Source organism: Erinaceus europaeus, chromosome 14 (genome assembly GCF_950295315.1).
Source record: "Erinaceus europaeus chromosome 14, mEriEur2.1, whole genome shotgun sequence".
In the NCBI taxonomy this organism is placed as follows: Eukaryota; Metazoa; Chordata; class Mammalia; order Eulipotyphla; family Erinaceidae; genus Erinaceus; species Erinaceus europaeus.
Genome location: NC_080175.1, coordinates 11,840,961 through 11,862,008, shown reverse-complemented (window position 1 = coordinate 11,862,008; position 21,048 = coordinate 11,840,961). Strand labels below are relative to the sequence as shown.

The following is a 21,048-nucleotide window of genomic DNA, read 5'->3' as shown; positions in this document are numbered from 1 at the left end:
TGTTGTCCTTGATGCTCCTGTGTGGTGCGAGAGAACACACAGGGCCTGACACATGGTGAGGTCTGGTAAGGTAGAAGTCTCTGAACCATCTCCTGGGCCCTCTCTCAGTGATTCACCCCTATACCATACAATTCAAGAAGATAGGAACAGTGTCTCATATTCATCCTTGTCTTCAGGATCTCTTTGTAGGTTGAAAGAAAATCTAGCAATTTCAGGGTGGTGATTCTTTCTTTCTTCTTTCTTTCTTCCTTCCTTCCTTCCTTCCTTCCTTCCTTCCTTCCTTCCTGTCTTTCTTTCTTTAAAATTCCCTATATTAAAGCACTGAGAAATAAATACAGGGAAAATAATGAAAACTCACTCTCAGCCATTGTTAACTCAAGGAAGATACACACATACACACCCCTGCAGCTATGATTATTGTGCTGTTCATAATTAAATTAAACTATTTATAAAATAGCACAGAGCATGGTTGGTTTCAAGCTGTGTGGCTCAGTGAAGACCCAAGGTTAAATCTAAAAACATCATTTAACCTAACAAGAAGACAAGGCCTGGACAAGTGGCCCTGGGCTTGTCCTCTGTGAGCACACATAGTCGACGCTCACTGCCCGAGGAGGACAGGTCCTCTGTATACCTTGTGCCATTTGTAGTGAATCTGAAAAGTCAGTTGATTGTTCCATTTTGTTGTTGTTGTTTGTTTGTTTTTTCAGGACAGGACAAAAAGTCATTAAGTTAAAAATAAACATGACTTGCATTTATACTTATCACTTAAGACATGAATGTGGCTTATGATTTACTATTTTCAGCTGGATATGTCTCCAAGCTTACAAATCATCAGTAAACTCAGAATTTGTTATGAGAGACTTTACTTTAGTTAGGGGGTGAACTTCCTGTTCTTCCCTCAACCTCTCTCCCCCATATTCCATCCCCCCCCCAAATACAAAGATATACTGTCAGCTTTTAGATTGCCTGAGAGTTTCTTGTTTCTGAAACGCAAACTATTTACTTCTCTGCTGCTGGTATATCTTCTGTAAGGAAAACAATATTTGCAGCCATGTGTAAATGAAAAAGTAACATTTTTCAGAGCTCCTTTGACTAGGTCATGCAGTGGTGTAATGAATAATATGACTTCATATTTGGACGCGACAATCACTGAAATTACTAGGAGTGGTCTCTGCCTACTTTAAAGAAGACATATATTATCAGACATAGTTGGCTGTCTTTGTATAAGAAGGTGCCAAGAATGAAATAACAGAAGGTTGTAAATTATGACAGAAGTCTTCCAAGGAGATGTGTGGAAACTTAATGTCTGCCTGACGTAAATTCTTCGGACAGCCATAATCTGTGATTTTTTTTTTTTTTAAGAATGTGCTTCAACTTCCATTTAAAGAAATAAGGAATGATTATTGGCTATCACAGAGATTCATGTGAACTCTTCACAGGTCACCAAAACAATTTTTATTTAAACTTCCAATCTTTTAACTTGCATTATCTCCAGGAAACGCAGTGTAACATCTAACATCCTGAATGAGTGGGTTCCTTAAGAGAAACCTTTAAAGGATAAATGTGTGATGGGAGAAGATCCAAGATTCAGGAATTTAGTCTAAGAAACTGGGGCAACAAAAACTACAACTGTGTGAATTACATGAACTAACAAATGCAGAAAATACCTTTGAGGCACAGAAAAGCCTAAAGACAGAATAGATGTATGCTGACCCAGGAGAGGAGACAAGAGCAATCTAACTGTAAGAATCCCTCTTACACAGGGTCTGATACCCTTGAACCAAGGCCAGGGGGATACTGAAAATACAGGCAAGGAGGCTGGGTCATAGAGCACCATGGTAAGCACACACAGTACTAAGTGCAAGGACCTGCTCAAGGATACAGGTTCAAATCCCTGGCTCCCTGACTGCAGGGAGGACACTTCACAAACCACAGAGCAAGCCTGCAGATGTCTTTCTCTCTCTCTATTTCCCCTTCCTCTCTCAATCTTATAAAAAAAAATTGCCCTCCAGGATCAGTGGATTCATAGTACTGTCACCAAGCCCCAACAATAACCCTGCATTAAAAAGAAAGAAAAAAAAAAAAAAGCCAGGCAACCCTTTGGACCGTCCACAAAATTAAAAAAAAAACAAACCAAGATACATCAAGAATCTTCCCTGCTGTCAGGACCCCTTGAGCTCACTGTGCTGTCTCTCTGCCATGCTCAGGCCCCCAGCATCCTTGGCTGCCCTAGCTTTGAAGGCTTCACACCCTTGAGAGCGTTGCACAGAATCCTCAGGCACCAAAACATCCTATCTGTCATAGCATGTCCCCCAGTCCTCATGTCACACCTGAAGAGAGACATGTTGTTCAAAGTCCACTCCAGAATACCCACAAAGGCAGGGTGCCCCTCAAATGTTACCATCAGTCCTCACACAGTTCATAGAAGGGCCACTTTATTTGTTTGTTTGTTTTATTGGAAAGATTAATGGTTTCCAATGGACAGTAAAATACAGTAGTTTATACATGTGTCATAATTCTCAGTTTTCCACATAACACTCTAACCCCCCAACAAGGTCTGCATCCACCATCATGTCCTAGGACCTGAAGACAACTCCCTGAACTACTGCCCTGAACACTACTCCCCAGTCCAGAGTCCTTCACTTTAATGCGAAACACTAAGTCCAGTCCAGTCCCAGTTCTGCTTTATGTTTTCTCTTCTGTTCTCATTTTTCAACTTCTGTCTATGAGTGAGATCATTCCATATTCATCCTTCTCTTTCTGGCTTATGTCATTTAACATGATTCCTTCAAGTCCATCCAAGATGAGGTGAAGAAGGTTAATTCACCATTTTAATAGCTGGGTAGTATTCCATTGTGAGTGGTGAAATGTAGTGGTTCAATTTCATTTCTCTGCATGTTTCAACTTAATTTTCCCAACATCATTTGTTGAAGAGACTCTCCTTTCCCCATTTAGTAGCCTGGGCAACTTTGTCAAAGATTAGATGTCCATAGGTGTGGGGGATTATTTCCGGGCTCTAAATTCCATTCCACTAGTCAGTGTTTCTATTTATGTTCTAGTACCAGGCAGTTTTAACTACAATGACCCTATAATACAATTTGATATGTGGGAGTGTAATGTCTTCATTTTTTTTTTTTTCTCAAAATTGTTTTGGAGATTCTAGGAGTTTTCTGGTTCCAGATAAATGTTTGTAGTTTTTGTTCTATTCTCTTTTAAATGGTGAGATCTTGAAGGGGATTGCATTAAATTTGAACATGGGATATCCTTCCACTTCTTAGTATCTGTTTTGGAAATAGCTAGTAGGTCTATTTTAGGTATATTCCAAAGGGCCCATGACTGTATTAGTTTTTGCCTGAGCCTGACATCTGATATGCAGGTGGACCCAAGTTACTGTCTGGGGAGATGGTGTCATGGCTGGGGAAAGGACTAGAAAGCTGGATCAGGGAAAAGAGTAGCCTCCAAATATGGGAAAAGTGTATAAATATACCTATTTCGTTAGGCACTTTAAGGGGTCTTTTTAGGTCTTTCTACTTGATTGCTTCATTTATTGACTGACTACACTCTTCCTTTAAGGTATATATTTTCTTCTAATTTATGGATACATGTGTACATCTGCCGTGTCTCATGGGACCTGGTCTATATCTAGGTTTTGAGGCTTTGTTAGGAAGTGGACCATTTCTAAATGGAATTAAGAAATCCTATGAAAAAGGAAAGGTCTCACCCAGTTAATGATGCTGAAGGGTTGACTTTCCACACCTGACATCTCTGGACACATTCTGAAGTGAAGCATAAGGTGTGCAGTCAGGTTGTTTACTTGAGCTTTTTCTTATTTCCGAATGTATGCTTATATGGCCACGAATTTTTCTCTTACTACTGCTTTAACTGTGTCCCAAATATTTTGATAGCTCTTGTCTTCACTTTCATTGTATTCTAAGAACGTTTTAATGTCTTACTGAGTTTCTCTTTGACCCATTAGTTGTTAAGTACTGTCCATATTTTGAAACTTTTACTAATATTTGTTTGTTGTTAAGTGTTAGCTTAATTCCACTGTGGTCTGAGAAGATGCTTAGGATGATTTCAATGCTCTTGACTTTGTTGACACTCTCTTTGTGACTTAATATATGGTCTATCCTTGATAGTATTTCACATGGACTTGAAAACATGTACTCTAGTTTCTTGTGGTGAACAACTCTGAAAATACCCATTAATTCTAGACTATCTTTTCATTTAATTCTCTTGTTTATTCACTTTATGCCTAGATGATCTCTTTGATAGAATAGATTGTTGGAGTCTACTTCTATTATTCTTTCAGTTGATATTTGATTATTTAGATGACCTCTAATTGGGTGCATAAACAAGAGAATGTCAACAAAGTCGAGCATTGAAATCATCCTAAGCATCTTCTCAGACCACAGAGACACATGGGATGACCTCAGAAGTAATATACACATTAGTTTACCACAAGAAGAAAGAGAAAAATGGGAGAAGGGATACTAGAGGAGATTATAGAGGAAAACTTCCCCACTCTAGCCAACAGACATAAAGATTCAAGAATCCCAGAGAACTCCAAATAGAATCATCTCAGACTTAAAGACACTGAGACACATCATGGTTACAAATGGAAAAGAGTGAGGATATAGAAAGAATCTTGAAGGCTGCAAGAGAAAAACAAATAGTCACATACAGAGGAAACCCCATAAGACTATTAACAGACTTCTCCACACAAACTCTAAAAGCCAGAAGAAAACGGTAATATATCTATGGAGCACTCAGTCAAAAAGGCTTTCAGCCAAGATAATCGTATCCTGCTAGTTTGTCATTCAGACTAGATGGAAAGATTAAAAAAAAAATTCTCAGACAATCAGCAGTTAAAGGAATGAACTATCACCAAGCCTGCTTTGCAACAAGTCCTAAAAGTTCTGCTTTAAACAGTAACAACAACACCAAAAAACATGCCATATACCAGAACATTCATAAAAGACTAGAATAATAGCACTAAATTAACATCATCAAAATGAATATTCTACCCAGAGCAAAATACAAATTGGACATTACATAATGTATAGAGGATCAGTCAACCAAGGGGACTTAAACATGAAATTGAGCTACCACATATCACACTTCTTTAAAGTCAACCCCAAGCAGATCAAAGACATAGATACTAGATCCGAACTTATCAAGTAAATAGAAGACATTGGCAGACTACTTTAAATCTGTGCTTCAGAAGTGTGTTCAAAGACTCAACTCCAACAGCCAAGAAAATAAAAATAAACCAACAGGACTACATCAAACGGAATAGCTTCTGAATAGCAATAACTACCATCATTCAGACAGAAAGACACCCTACAAAGTGGGAGTTTTTTTGTTTGTTTGTTTTTGGTTTTTGCCTCCAATGTTATCACTGGGCCTCAGTGTCTGTACCACAAATCCACTGCTCCTAGAGGTCATTTTTCCCATTTTGTTTCATTGTTGTTATAGTTATTATTGTGGTTGATGTCATTGTTGTTGGATAGGACATAGAGAAATGGAGAGAGGAGGGGAAGACAGAGAGGGGGAGAGAAAGATAGACACCTGCAGACCTGCTTCACCGCCTGTGAAGTGACCCCCCTGCCGTTGGGGAGCCAGGAGCCTTGAACCAGGATCATTATACCAGTCCTTGTACTTCTACCTTACTTCCCTCCCCCACCTTACCTTCCTTACCTTCTTTTTCCTCTCCTCTCCTCTCCTCTCCTCTCCTCTCCTCTCCTCTCCTCTCCTCCTCTCCCCTCTCCTCTCCTCTCCTCTCCCCTCCCCTCCCCTCCCCTCTCTTCCCCTTCCCTCTCCTCCCCTTCCCTCTCCTCCCCTCCCCCTTCCCTTCTCTTCCCTTCCCTCTCCTCTCCTCCCCTTCCCTCCCCTCCCCTCCCCTCTCCTGCCTTCCCTCCTCTTCCTCCTCCTCCTCCTCTTTCTCCTTCTTCTTCTTCTTCTCCTTCTTCCTCCTCCTCCTCCTCCTCCTCCTCCTCCTCTTCTTCTTCTTCTTCTTCTTTCTGACACAGTTCTATGTGTCAGAAAGTTTCATACTCCCTAAAGAACAATTTAAGAGGATTAAAAGATAAATCACATATTGGGGAAAATATTTGAAAAAAATACATACCTGATAAAGAATTGCTATCCAAAATGTAAAATAGACCTGTTATAGCTCAACAACAAGACAACAAGGCATTCAAATTTAAGTAGGATAAAAGGAAAAAAGTGAAAAACAACTACCAGATAATTGTCTTCATATGTGAAATAGCAGGAATTGAAGGGCATGAGCTTGTAAAGTGAAAAAGAGAGAGAGACAGAAACAGAAAAGAAAAAGTGACTGTAAACGGTCTGTCTCTAAAACTTTGTGAAAACTATGATGGTTATCCTTCAGAGGCAGGTAAAGCTGCAAAATGTGAGGGCCTCTTTTGAAATCAGTCTAGTGGTTTCTTACCAAGCTAAAATTTAGTCATGCTCACACTCCTAGACATTTGTGAACTGAAAGTTTAGGTCTACACAAATCTTGTACTTGATTTTACAGCACTGTTACTCACAATTGCTAAAAATTGAGAGTAATTATGATACTCTTCAGTGGGGGAGTGAGCAGACAAGTACTGGTGCACCCATACAATGAAATACTCAGGGATAAAAAGAAATGAACTATCAACTAGAAAAAAAAATGATATGCTGGAACTTAAAGACATACTACTAGGTGAAACATGACAGTTTTGAAAACTGCAGGCTTTGTGATTCAAACTGTATGACGTTCTGGAAAAGACAAAACTAGAGAGACATTACAGAGAAATCTGTGGCTATGGAAAGGAAAGGGGAGGATTAGTAAAGCACAGAGGATTTTCACTGATGTGAAACTGCTCTGCATGCCAGTAAACTAGTAAATGTGTGATGATATTTGTCAAAATCCTTACAGATGTGTAACACAAAGCATGAACATAAAGAAAGTGATAGGCATTAATTGAATCATGTATCGGTATCGGTCTTATTTTCCCTAGACCTAAAGCTGACCTAAAATTTTTCATCTTAATACAATGTTGTTGTTGTTTTATCATAACACTGAAAATTCCCTGTGGATACAGGGTAAATGAGTTCAGATACAAAAACCAAGTATGAGGTCACACCCACAGCTGATTGGGATGTATTTATTACACTGTGGATTTGATTGTCTTAAGATCAGAGTGGCTGAATTTTATTAGATCTTTTTCTTCTTGTGTGAAGTTCATGTGCCTGAGTTGAGGAATATCTTAATTAAAAAGCATGCTACTTGATAACTTCAGAGAAACGTTAAAAGTGTTTGATGACTGAATGCAAAGCAATACAAAATAGGGCACACAACCACCTCTGTCACTGTCCTACCAACGTGCTGCCAGACATTGAAATGCCTTTTGTGTTTTCTTCCAGGTCTTGCCATAGCCAGCGCTCTAATAGACATTTCACAACAGAAGCCTTCTGATAATAAAGATAAGACTTCCGGAGTCAGAAATCGAAAACACCACCTCTCAACACGTCAAGGAACCTGTGTCTGAGGAGCAGAAACTGCTTCTGGATGTTTGCTAATGTTTGAGTTTGTAAGAGGCTTCCTGGAAGGCTATTCGACAACCTCGGTTTCTTGTGGAGGCCCATCCTGGAGAGTCCCAGAGCCCCAGTACAGATCACGCAAAATGGGCAATGGCCCAAGTGACCAAAGAATGTTCATGAGTTTTGTAAAAGTCACAGTATTGATGGTCACAAGTAACAAAGTCAGTTTTTACAACTCTCGTTAAATTACTCTGGAGGAAAGATGTATATTGTTTCTTAATGCAGATGAGAAATACGTAATTCATATGAATCAAGCTGTTTATATCCCAAGACTTTAAAGAAAGACATTTTATAATGCCTGAATGATAAGAACTGTTTTTTGCCTCATAGGTAAACTCAGATCACTTGTATATTTAACAGGAAGTGGATAGGAAAGGAACTAACTGCAATGGCTTTAAATACTGTTTGATGTCACTATATATGCAAAAGCAAGATCTTGATTTAATGGGGTGTAGGTAATGTATTTCATATTTCACAGGACCATATCATGTCCCGACTCAGTTTGAGAATGTGATGGTTTCCCATATAACTGGAATGCTGGCCAGAATTAGTCCATTTGGATAAGCAGCATGTGAAACTTCACAGGAGGTTTATTAGAATTCTGAGTGAAGAGGACATTCCCGTCATCCATGCCAACTGCTGAACTCATTCTCAGAGCTGATAGAGCATGGAAAAGCCTGCCCAGACATCAATTTTCCCCTCCTTCCAAAAAAACAACCGCCAATACCACAAACCTAAAGAGAGAGTTGAAATAGTTACTTTACAGTGTGCAAGCTTCTGTTCTGACATGGTGATGTTGAATTGCCTTGGACTCATTGGCCCAGACCTCTGCAATTCATCTGCATTTTTATAAGAACTGATCAACGTTTCTGACCTCCATCTCCTAGTTCTGAGATTTTATCTACCTTTTACAAAGGACGTGTGTTTTAGCAGCAGCACCTCCCAATTATCCTATGACTCAGGTTCCCTCCTGCCAACTATTTCACTTAAGGTACAAGTCAAGAAGAACATTTACTGGCAAGTGTCTATAGCATTCTTATTCTCATATGAACACATCGGTGCCATGACAGAAAGGCTCCAGTTTAAAAATATGTTCAGTGGCTCCTAAGCACAGCACCAGTTCGCATGTGTAAGACCCTAGCACCCTCAAGATTTAAAGTAAATACATGTGAGTTCAGTATTGCCCACATTAAGCATATTCTTCTTGATTCAAAAAACAGAATTAATGGAGAAAAAATGATATAAAGCAGCTTTCACATTGAAACAGAATTATTTGTGTCCTAAAATTCCTAACAGTAGCATTAAAAGATCTCATTTGGAATCAAGTATCCTAACTTCAGGGGCACTACAACATAGACAGCTGTGACAGCAGTATCCAAAACTGCTCTGTATGATGTAGTTTTGTTCAATATGAAAGTCATTTAAATATAATTGATGCTTAGTACTGTACATGTACTTTCCATGGTTTTTGTTTGTTTTGGCTTTCTGGATGTTGATGACATTCAACTGTTTACAGCTAATGCATAGTTACTTGCATGCTATGGTTGTGCACTAGCAGAATATGACCCTATTGTGATATTCACTGTTTATTTCCTAATGCCATTTATACATAGGCAGCTTAATTTGATGAAGACTGAATGTATTATATAGCAGGAATGATCATACAAATATGTAGTTGCACCATATATAGGATCACTAGGTAGCATCTAACCATGACAATGTCATTGTTTTGATAATTAGGCGCTTATGGATTATAATATATATCCTTATGTTGGCATGATGATTTTGCTATTTCCATGCATTAAAATAAGACTAATTCTTAGAGTAATTTTATCTCCAGCCTGTAGGGCTTGGGGGAGGAGTGAAGCTGATTGTTATTTACCTCCTTGTAATATTTGATCTCTCAGAGAAAAAAAAAAAGTCAGCAAAGTTTGCAAATGTCTCCAAAAGACAATCAAGTAATATTACTCATTTCTTTTTGAACCCTTTAAATGTTAATTTTTCCTCTGGAAAAAAATATATGGACATTACTAATGGTTACAAAAGTATAAATACTAGAAAAAGAAAAAAAATGATTTCCCAATTTATTCAACTCTCAAACAATTGTCATGAAAAATAGAAAACAAGTTTCGAGAACATCAGTCCAAAGCAGCAGAGTGGTGTGTAAAATCTAATTCAGTTGTATTTTTAGAGAGGGCAAGCAAAGGGTACTATTGCTGAACAATTGTCAGATTTTATCCACCTCAATCCAGTTGAGTTCTTAAAACTTTAAAATCTCAATTGAACTATTAGAAAATTTTGGGAAGTGGTGCAATGTTAAGTTAAAGTCATACTTTTGAGGACAAATATAGCTAACTCCATGACTAATTATACAGTATTTCCTTTACTTATCAAAGCTTTTTTTACTGGCAACAAAATTCTTCACCTGACGGTGAGGCAGATTGAAAAGACCTTAGGGAAAATCACTTTGAATCTGTGTCATGTTCCTTTTTTACCCTACCTCCAAAAACACTTTTTAAGTTTGGATGCTTCAATCTTCTTTTAAATGAAACCACAACTAAATGCATATACTCCCCAAGAAGTTAGCACTTGAATAACTAATTTACTTGGTAACGTATCTTAACAGAGTTCTGTTCATTTTAATTAAGAATAACTTTGAAACATTCTTGAGACTTTAGGCCTTCTTGTTTATTCAAGTGTGTAAAGTTCTTTTTGTTAAATATAATGGAGTTTTAAAAATTAGCCAGGGACACTATTTGAGCAATTTAAGAATCCTTGTTGAAAGGATCTTCCAAAGAAAAGTACATGCTTACATATCAGTCCATCAGTCTACTGCATTATAAGAAAATTGGGATTCCCACAACTACTTTTAATGAGGATATCATGACATACAGAGAAGAATTGTATCACATGTAGTATGGCATCATGATTAATAAAAAAAGTCTCAGTTGAGCATACGTAAATGTATAATCAATACTTGCTGTATTTCCCAATTTATCTCTTTGTGTTTTTGCATAACAGTAAGGTAGAGGTGACCAAGGTTCATTTCGAGTGTAGACTAACAAGAAGAAACTCAGAACAGACATTGCAGCCAGATCTGAGATGTATGGTGTCAGGAATTCTCTTAATTTTGAAGCCTCAGACTTTGCATCAGTGAGATCAAGTTGTGATACCCACCTTACAGGGCTGATGTGAGGCTACAAGATAATAAATGCAAAACTCTCACATAATGCTCACCATACATTTTACCGCTATTAATAATCACAGGCCACTGAGTCGCTTTTCAGAAACCAATTGTTTCTGAATCTCTTTTTTAATCTTCTCATCTGTCTTTTCATCATGTAAAAGGTTATGTTTGGCAAAGGGAGATTTCATGAAAATGTTAAGTTGCTATAGTTCTAAGATGTAAAGATTTCTATAAAATCAGTTTTGTACTTGGGTCACTGGAGGCTTTGACTCTTAGAATACACACAGCTTTACCTGAGTATTTTTCAAACCACTGCTTCATGACATTTAAATGGGAATGTTAGTCATTTTTTACATTCAAATTAGGCAAGAAGTCAATTCTTACATTTAGTTTCATATGCAGTACATCTTTTTGTCTTTGAATATGGAACTACAATTGGAAGAATGTTGTGTAGATGGCTTTTTAAAATATTTATTTGTTAACACAAGATAGAATCAGAGCATCACTCTGGAACATGGGATGTCAGGGATTAAACTCAGAACCTCATGCTTCCAAGTTCAGTGCCCTCACTGTGCCATCCCCCAGGCCCAATGTAGATTGTCTCAAGATTTTAACATGAGCAAGTAAACTAGTTCTGCCCTTGTGCACTTCAAAATAAAATTCTAGAGTTTGTTTACCATTCAGTAGGGGAAGTTTGGAATTGACATGATCTTAAGTACCTCCAGGTTACTGTAGATTTCTACCTTTGCCTATGGGGATTAAAATTCCTAGGTGAAATGAACTGGTCACTACATACAAATGTGCTTAACTAGCATTTCAGCAATTCTTAGGACTAAGTAGCCTAGGAAAACACTGAACTGGACCAGCAAGTTGCCTTTATCCACAGCTAGAAGAATTTCTTCAAGTAACAAAGTTGTCACTCTAGTTCAAAATGCTTTAGCTAATTTCCCAAGGAATATAAGCCATCTGGTTGGTGTTACAATTGCTTGTTCATTATAGTGTACATTTAACATTTCCATTTTATCATTTTTTAAATTTAAGAATTCAAACAATATCAGTATATATGTATACAGAGGTGTATGCCAGTGCTAAAAACAGATTGTATAAAGTTCAACCTTACTTTAAGATACAATGTCTTATGATATAGCATTCTATTAATGGGGAATTTAATTACTGAAATAAAAAATTGGTTCTTTCAACACCCACTGTCAAATGCAGTTTTGTATTTTTTAATTTCTATTTATTAATTTATCTTTCTTTTTTAACTTTTTATTTATAAACAGGAAACGTTGACAAAACCATTGGATAAAAGGGGTACAACTTCGCACAATTCCCACCACTAGACCTCCATATCCCATCCCCTCTCCTGATAGCTTTCCTATTCTTTAACCCTCTGGGAGTTAAAGAATGGACCCAAGATGGACCCAAGGTCACTGTGGGATGCAGAAGGTGGAAGGTCTGGCTTCTGGAATTGCTTCCCTGCTGAACATGGTGTTTCATCATTCCCATCACCAAAGATCTGTGTCCCCATCCCCACCCCCACAGATAACCACAATAATTTTTCTCACAGTCTCTGAAACAGGTTGGCATTTCGTTCTTTTCACATTTGTATACTCAGTTCTCTGTATTATACATATAAGGGAAACCATTCTATAGTTGTCCTTCCCTTCCTTACTTGCTTCACTAAGCCTAATCTTTTCTAATTCCATCCACTTTATCCCAAAGGACACAACATCATCTTTTTTATTGCTGAATATTATTTTTCTGAGTATATGTCCTGTAACTTTTTTTATCTAGTCATCTGTTAAAGAACATTTTGGCTGTTTCCAGGGTTTTGCTATTATGAATAAAGCTGCTATGAACAGGGGGGTGTTTGGTGAATGTATCCCTTCGAATCCGTGTTATTACATCTTTTGAGTATATACCTAGGAGTGGAATTGCTGGATCATATTGCATTTCTATTTGTATTTGTTTAAGGATTTCCATACTGTTCTTCATAGTGGTTGTACCAGTTTGCATTCCCACCAGGACTGTAATAGAATTCCTCTCTCCACACCCTCTCCAACACTTAACCTTCTCTTGTTTTATTGATGGAACCTGTTCTCACAGGTGTGAGGTGGAACCTAAATGTGGTTTTGATTTGCATTTCTCTGATGATGAGTGAACTGGAACATTTTTACATATGTCTATAGGCCATGTGTATATCTTCTTTAGAGAACCATCTATTCATATCTTTCTACCCACCTTTTATTGAATTGTTCTTTTCATTTAACTGTATTCTTTATATATGTTTGTTATCAATAGCTTTCTGAAGTAGTGTGCAAATATCTTTTCCCATTTGCTGAGTTTCCTGTTTATCCTTACAGAATTTTTCTTTTGATGTGCAAAAGCTTTTTAATTTGACATAGTTGTATTTATTCATTTTTTGGTTTTGTCTCCCTTGCCCATTGGGTGGAATCTCCAAATATGACTTTAATGTTAAGGTCCTGGAATGTTTCACCAATGTCTTCTTCTATATACTTAATGGTTTCAGGTCTAATAACCATATCTTTGACTCATTTTGAGTTAACTGTGGTGCATGGTGTTAGGAAGAGACCTAGTTTCATTTTTCTGCAGTGGGCTGTCCAATTCACCCAACACTATTTGTTAAGGAGACTTTCATTTCCCCATTGGACAGTTTTAGCCCCTTTATCATGTATAATATGCCTATACACGTGTTGGTTTAGTTCTGGACAGTCTATCCTGTTCCATTGGTCCATGTGTCCATTTTTGTTCCAGTACCACCCTGTTTTAACTACTGTTGCTTTATAATATAAACTGAAGTCTGGAATTATAATATAATTTATAATATAAACTGAAGTCAAGACACCTCCATTTTTCTTCTTTTTCCTCAGGAGAGCTTTTGCTATTAGTGTTTTTTTGTTTTTGTTTTTATTAATAGTTCCATACAAATTTTTGGATAAGTTATTCAGTTTCATGAAGTATGTCATTAAGATTTTTTTTATTTTTTTAAATTATCATTATTTATTTATTGGATAGAGACAGTCAGACATTGAGTGTGAAGGGGTTAACAGAGAGGTGAGAGACATAGAGACACCTGCAGCCCTGCTTAACCACTTGCATAGTTTTCACCCTGCACGTGGGGACTGGGAGCTCAAACCCAGGTTCTTGTGCATTTTAACATGTGTGCTCAACGAGGTGCACCATCACCCAGCCTGTTATTGGAATTTTATTAGGAATTGCATTGAATCTATAGATTGCTTTTGTCAGGCCTGCCATTTTAATGATATTTATTCTTCCAGTCCTTCCATTTTCTTTGTGTCATCCTCTATTTCTTTTAAGAATGTCTTATAGTTTTCCTTGAAAAGATCCTTCACACCCTTTGTTAGATTTATTCCTGAGTATTTTATCTTTTTGGATTCAGTTGTAAATGGGACTGCTTCCTTGAGTTCCTTTTCCCCTAGCCCATCTTTTGTATATAGAAATGCCACATATTTATGAGTATTGATTTCCAGTAGTATAAATATATATATAGGTTTTGGGGTTCTCTAGGTGTAGTAGCATATCATATACAAATAATGATGATTGAACTTAATTCTTCCCAATTTGGATTCTTTTAGTTTCTCTTTCTTACCTGATTGTGATGGTGGGGACTTCTAAGACTATGTTGAGGAGAAAAGATGAGAGTGGACATCTTTGCCTAGTTCCTGATGTTAGGGGTAAAGCTTTCAATTCTTCCCCATTGAGCATGATGTTAGCCATGGGCTGTCATATATAGCCTTTATTATGTTGAGGAATTTTCCTTCCACTCCCAATTTCTTGAGGGACTTTATCGTAAATGGGTGTGGGACTTTATCAAATGTTTTTTCTGCAGCAGTTGATAAGATTATGTGATTTTTGTTGTTGTTATTGATATGGTGGATTTCATTCATTGACTTGTGGATGTTCAACCATCCCTGTTTCCCAGCAATGAATCCCACTTGGTCATAATGGATTATCCTCTTAATATGTTGGTGGATTTGACTAGCTAAGATTTTGTTGAGGATCTTTGCATCAGTGTTCATTGGGGATATAGGTCTATAGTTCTCTTTTGTGTTGGAGTCCTTTTTTGTTTTGAAGATCTGAGTGATATAAGCCTCATAAAGTGTGTTTGGGAGTATTCATATTCCTTCTTCTATTTTCTATTTTCTGGAAGAGTTTGAGGAGAATGAATGTTAGTTCTTTCTTGAATTTTTTAAAGTTTTTTTATATTTATTTATTTATTCCCTTTTGTTGCCCTTGTTTTATTGTTGTTGTTATTGATGTCGCCATTGTTAGATAGGACCGAGAGAAATGTAGAGAGGAGGGGAAGACAGAGGGGAGAGAAAGACACCTGCAGACCTGCTTCACCGCTTAGGAGGCGACTCCTCTGCAGGTGGAGAGTTGGGGGCTCAAACCAGGATCTTTATGCCTGTCCTTGCGCTTTGCACCATGTGCACTTAACCCACTGCACTACCACCCAACTCCTCCTTCCTTGAATGTTTTATAGAATTCACTGGTATAGCCATTTGGACCTGGGATTTTGTTTGGAGGGAGGCTTTTGATTACTGTTTCAATTTCTGCACTAGTGATTGGCCTATTAAGTTTATTTACTTCTTATGTCAAGGTTGGCAATTGGTATGACTCTCAGGATGTGTCCATTTCTTCTGTTGTCAGATTTATTTCCATATAGATGTCCATAACAGTCTTGTTGATCTTTTGTATCTCTGCTTCATCTGTTGTAATACCTCCTCTTTAATTTCTGAGTGATTTTACCATAAACTTCTCTCTTTTTTTTCCAATATTTATTTTATTTATTTATTTCCTTTTGTTGCCCTTGTTTTACTGTTGTAGTTATTAATGTTGTCGTTGTTGGATAAGACAGAGAGAAATGGAGAGAGGAGGGGAAGACAGAGGAGAGGAGAGAAAGACAGACACCTGCAGATCTGCTTCACCGCTTGTGAAGTGACTCCCCTGCAGGTGGGGAGCCAGGTGTCAAACCGGAATCCTTATGTACCACCTGTGCTTAACCCACTGCACTATAGCCCAACTCCCCTCTTTTTTTTCTTTCTTAATGAGTGTAGCTAGTGGTTTACCTATTTTATTTATCCTTCCAAAAAAACCTCCTGGTTTTATTGATCTTCATGATGTACTTTAGTCTTCTATTTTGTTCATTTCTGCTCTGATTTTAACTATTTCCCGTCTTCTGCTGACCTTTGGATCTCTTTGTTGCTCTGTTTCCAATTGGTTCAGTTTGCTTGTTAGATAGTCTATTAGTAATTTCTCCTCTCTGGTAATGTGGGTTTGTATTGCTATAAATATCCCTCTTAAGACTGCTGCTTTTGCTGTGTCCCATATGGTCTGATTACTAGTTTCTTCAATTTTGTTGATCAAGGAAATTCTTAATTTCTTTTTTATCTCTTTAATGACCCATGTGTTATACATGAGCATGTTGTTTAGTCTCCAGACTTTGGGTAGGGCTTCTTTTCTTTTTATGGTTGATTTCTAACCTCATACCATCAGGATCTAAGCAGATGCATTTTATAATTTTAATATTCATATATTTGTTTAGGCTGTCTTTGTGGCCTACCATATGGTCAATCCTTGTGAATGATTTGTGTGTACTTGAAAAGACTGTATATCCATTTATTTTGGACTGGAAAGTTCTGTTTATATCTGTTAGGTCCATTTCTTCTATGGTTGCATTTAAAATTACAATTTCCCTGTTTTTTTGTTTTTTTGTTTTTTGTCCAGATGATTGATCTCTTGTTGTAAATGGTGTGTTAAGATCTCCTACTATTTCTGTGTTTCTGTCAACTTCTCCCTTAAGTTCAGTGAGCATTTGTTTTAAAAATTTGGGTGCACTTAAATTTGAAGCATATATATTTATAATGCTTATATCTTCTTGTTGGACTGATTCTTTGACCATTATGTAATGTCCCTCCCTATCTCTGTTTACTTTCTATACCTGAAAGTGTATTTTCTCTGAGAACAGAATTGCTATTCTTGCCCATTTTTCTGCATTATTGGCTTGGAACATCTTGCTCCATCTTCTTACATTAAGGTTCTGCTTATCCTTTCTTTGAGTATGTGTTTCCTGGAGAATATTCCTTTTGAATATTTGCAAAGTCCTTTATTTCTCCCTCTTGTTTTAAGGACAACTTTCTAGGGTAGAGATTTCATGGCTGGAAGTTCTTTTAGTATTTTAAATATGTCATTTCTTTCTCTCCTTGCCTCTAGGGATTGTGAAGAGAAATCTGATGAGAGCATGATATCTTTACCTTTGTATGCCACTTCTTTCATTTTCCTAGCAGCCAGCAAAATTCTTTCCTTGTTCTTGAGTTTTGATAGTTTCTCTATGATGTGTCTTGATGTTGATCTTTTTGTATTTAGGTACCTGAGTGTAGTTCTGCGGATGTATATTCTGAGGATTGCCTACGTGAAGAAAATTCTCAGCTATAATATCTTAATATGGTCTCTGTTCCCTTCATTCTTCCCTCTTTCTCAGGAATTCATATCACTCTTACATTTAACCTTTTGATGGAGTCTTCTATTTCACAGAGTGTTGCTTCCTTCACTTTTTTTTTCCATTTTATTAGATAAGGCAGAGAGAAGTTGAGATGGGAGGGGGACATAGAGAGAGAAGGAGATAAATACCTATAGACCTGCTTCACTGCTTGTGAAGCAACACCCCTACAGGTAGGGAGCAGGGGCTTAAATCCAGGTCTCTGCATGGGTCCTAGTGCTTAGTATTATATGAAGTAACTGGGTGTGCCACTGCCTGGCCCTCTTCATTCCTTTTTAATATTTTAAAGTTTATTTATTATATATTTTATTTATTTATTTATTTATAAAAAGGAAACACTGACAAAACCATAAGATAAGGGTAGCACAACTCCAAACAATTCCCACCACAAGAACTTTGTATCCCATCCCCTCCCTTGATAGCTTTCCTATTCTTTATCCCTCTGGGAGTATGGACCCAAGGTCATTGTGGGATACAGAAGGTGGAAGGTCTGGTTTCTGTAATTGCTTCCCTGCTGAACATGGGCATTGACAGGTCCATCCATATTACTGGCTTGCCTGTCTCTTCCCCTAGTGGGGTAGGGTTCTGGGGAATCAGAGCTCCAGGACGCATTGGCAGGATTGTCTGTCCAGGGAAGTCTTGGCATCATGCTAGCATCTGCAACCTGGTGGCTGAAAAGAGAGTTAGCATATAAAGCCAAACAAATTGTTGACTAATCATGAACCTAAAGGCTGGAGTAGTGCAGATGAAGAGTTGAGGGGGGGGTCTCCATATTGTAGATAGCTAGTAGTCATATTTTAGTCATATTTCAAAGGGCCTGTGGGTATACTAGTTTTCCCACACACACACACTTCCTCTATAGAGCCTATATTTCCCACAGTTCTGGAAGCTCTAGGATGGGGCTCCCTTTCCTGCATGCTTCTCTCAACTCAGACCAAAGGATATTGAATCCGCAGATACCAACCTAATCAATGCAACAAGTACCACCTCAACATACTTCACTTCAGACTGTGTCCAGAGACATCAGGCATGGAATGTCAACCCTTCAGCCTCATTACTCGGGTGAGACCTTTCCTTTCATGGTATTCTCTAATTCCATTCCAGGTGGTTCACTTCCTAACAAAGCCCCAAACCTAGATATAAACCAGGTCCCATGAGATAGGGCATATTTTCACATGTATCCATAAATTAGGGCAAAATATATACCTGAAAGCAAAAGTAATTGATAGTCTGCAGTGAGTCAGTATCAAGTTCACAATGAAATAGTGTCTACTTAGACTTAGATACCCTCCTCACCTACTTCCTATTATACTTCCCTCCCTCACTCCAGAGCTAACCTTATTAAAGCAAGGACTGCAAAAGCTGAATAAGGGCAAGAGACTTGCATACTTTAAGTATGACTCTTTAGTCACTATTAGGCCACCCCATCAGCTGGGGCCCTAGTAGGGGAGTCCTGAGATTCCCAAGCAGACATGATGGGCCTAGACCTTGAATAAATCCCTCTCTTTATTGCTGCAGGTCATCTCTATCAGGAACAACACAATAGACCCCTTTGTGGGCCCCCATAGGATTTTGCCCTCAACTTGGATCAACAATGGTAGAGAATGTTCCATCCTCTGAAGTGAGGCTAGACAACATACTCTATGCTACACCTGAGGAAGATGGGTTGATTTGGGGGCAGCTTGGACTGTTCCTACTTATGACCACAGAATGTGAGCTCAGATCTACAGGGATGCAGAGGTCACATAGGCTAATAAGCTGATTATGGGTCCCAGATCACATCAAATCAATGGGGTTTACAGTCAACAATATTAATACACCTTTCCCACATTTGGGAGCTATTCTCTTCTCTGATCCAGCTTTCTGATCCTTTTTCCAGTCATGACATCATCTCCCCAGACAATAATTTAGATCCACCTGCATATCAGATTTCAGGTTCAGAGGAAAAAAAAAAGAAAAAAATTAGTATAGCCACAGGCCTGTTGGAATATAACTAAAACATGCCTACTAGCTATATAAAAAACAGAGACCACCCCCCCCAACTCTTCATTGCACTATTCTAGCCTTTAGGTTTATGATTAATCAACATTTTTTTTTTGGCTTTGTATGTTAACTCTCTTTTCAGCCACGAGGTTCCAGACGCTAGCATGATGCCAATCAGACTTCCCTGGACAGACAACACCACCAGCGTGTCCTGGAGCTCTTATTCCCCAGAAACCCATCCCACTAGGGAAAGAGAGAGGCAGGCTGGGAGTATGGAAAAAGACCTTAGGGGACATAGTCAGTGGAGTGCTACTCGGCAATTTTCAAAGATGGTCTTTATAACAAAATGGATGAAACTGGAGGTGGTTGTGTTTACTTAAGTAAAGATGGGAAATATGACTACTAGGATGGTTTCCCTTCTCTGTGAAACAGAGATCATTGAAACACATGAACTTGGGGGTGGGGATGGAATAGCTAAACTCTCTCTAAGAATTTTTGAGAGCTGTGACCTGTCAATCCCTATGTTCATCAGGGAAGCCAGACCTTCCACCTTCTGCACCTACAATGACCCTGGGTCCGTACTCCCAGAGGGATAAAGAATAGGAAAGCTGTCAGGGAGGGGAAGGGATATGGAGTTCTGGTGGTGGGAGTTGTGTAAAGTTGTACCCCTCTTATCCTATGGTTTTGTCAGTGTTTCCTTTTTATAAATAAAATTAAAAATTAGGAAGTTCTTAATCATTATTCTTTATCTCATGTTACACCAAGATGATAAACTTGACATTGTCATAATCTTTGCAAATAAAAAAAAAACAACAGTTTAGAGCCTACATTGTTAAAAATACATCAGTAGGGGAGTCGGGCAGTAGTGCAGCAGGTTAAGCGCACATGGCACAGAGCACAAGGATTGGCTTGAGGATCCAGGTTTGAGCCCCCGGCTCTCCACCTGCAGGGTAGTTGCTTCACAGGCTTTGAAGCAGGTCTGCAGGTGTCTATCTTTCTCTCCCCCTCTCTGTCTTCCCCTCCCCTCTCCATTTCTCTCTGTCCTATCCAACAACAACGACATCAACAACAATAACTACAACAACAATAAAAACAAGGGGAACAAAAAGGAAAATAAATATTTAAGTATGAATACAGTATAAAAGAATAAAATATTTTGAAACATGAGAAAAATTCATCTTTATTTCTCCCAGGGATTCTTTTGAAAGTGTATGCTTTCTTCTGTTTTATAGAGAGATGGAACGAGAAAAAGAGAGCGAGAACGTGAGACACTAGAACTCTGCTCTATCATTTCTGAAGCTTTGTTTTTACATGGTGTTCCAATGTGGTGGTTAGGGCCTTGAGCCTGGATCCATATCTACTAGACAGCCTGTCTCCCAACCCCTGGTATATATATGCTTTCTTTGGAGAAATATTCCTTAGGTCAAAGTTATTTTGAATTCACTAGTGTATAAAACATAAATGTTCATATGTACGATCAAAATAGGAAGCCCTAATAAAATGTCTGTTCCATAGCCACATCTGAATTGTGTTTATAAAAAGAAAGTCACATTTTAAAGCATTGCATTTAGGCAGAAAAGCATAAAGACGTTCTTAGATTGTTCTACAGGTTTTTTTTTTTTTTCCTCCAGGGTTATTGCTGGGCTCGGTGCCTGCATCATGAATCCACTGCTCCTGGAGGCCATTTTCCCCCCTTTTTGTTGCCCTAGTTGTTGCAGCCTCGTTGCGGTTATTATTGCCA

General features: G+C 38.1%; 1 protein-coding gene across 2 annotated transcripts in view; it reads left to right on the top strand.

Moving 5' to 3' along the window:
• The window catches only part of ATRNL1 (attractin like 1), a 700,209-nt gene extending 688,228 nt beyond the window's left edge, over positions 1-11,981 (top strand). For both annotated transcript variants that reach the window (XM_007519967.3, XM_060171225.1), the window contains one exon: positions 7,417-11,981. In XM_007519967.3, coding sequence (XP_007520029.2) covers positions 7,417-7,541 — 125 coding nt within the window. In that variant the 3' untranslated portion in view covers positions 7,542-11,981. The remainder of the gene's footprint in view (positions 1-7,416) is intronic.
• Positions 11,982-21,048: the final 9,067 nt, after the last annotated feature.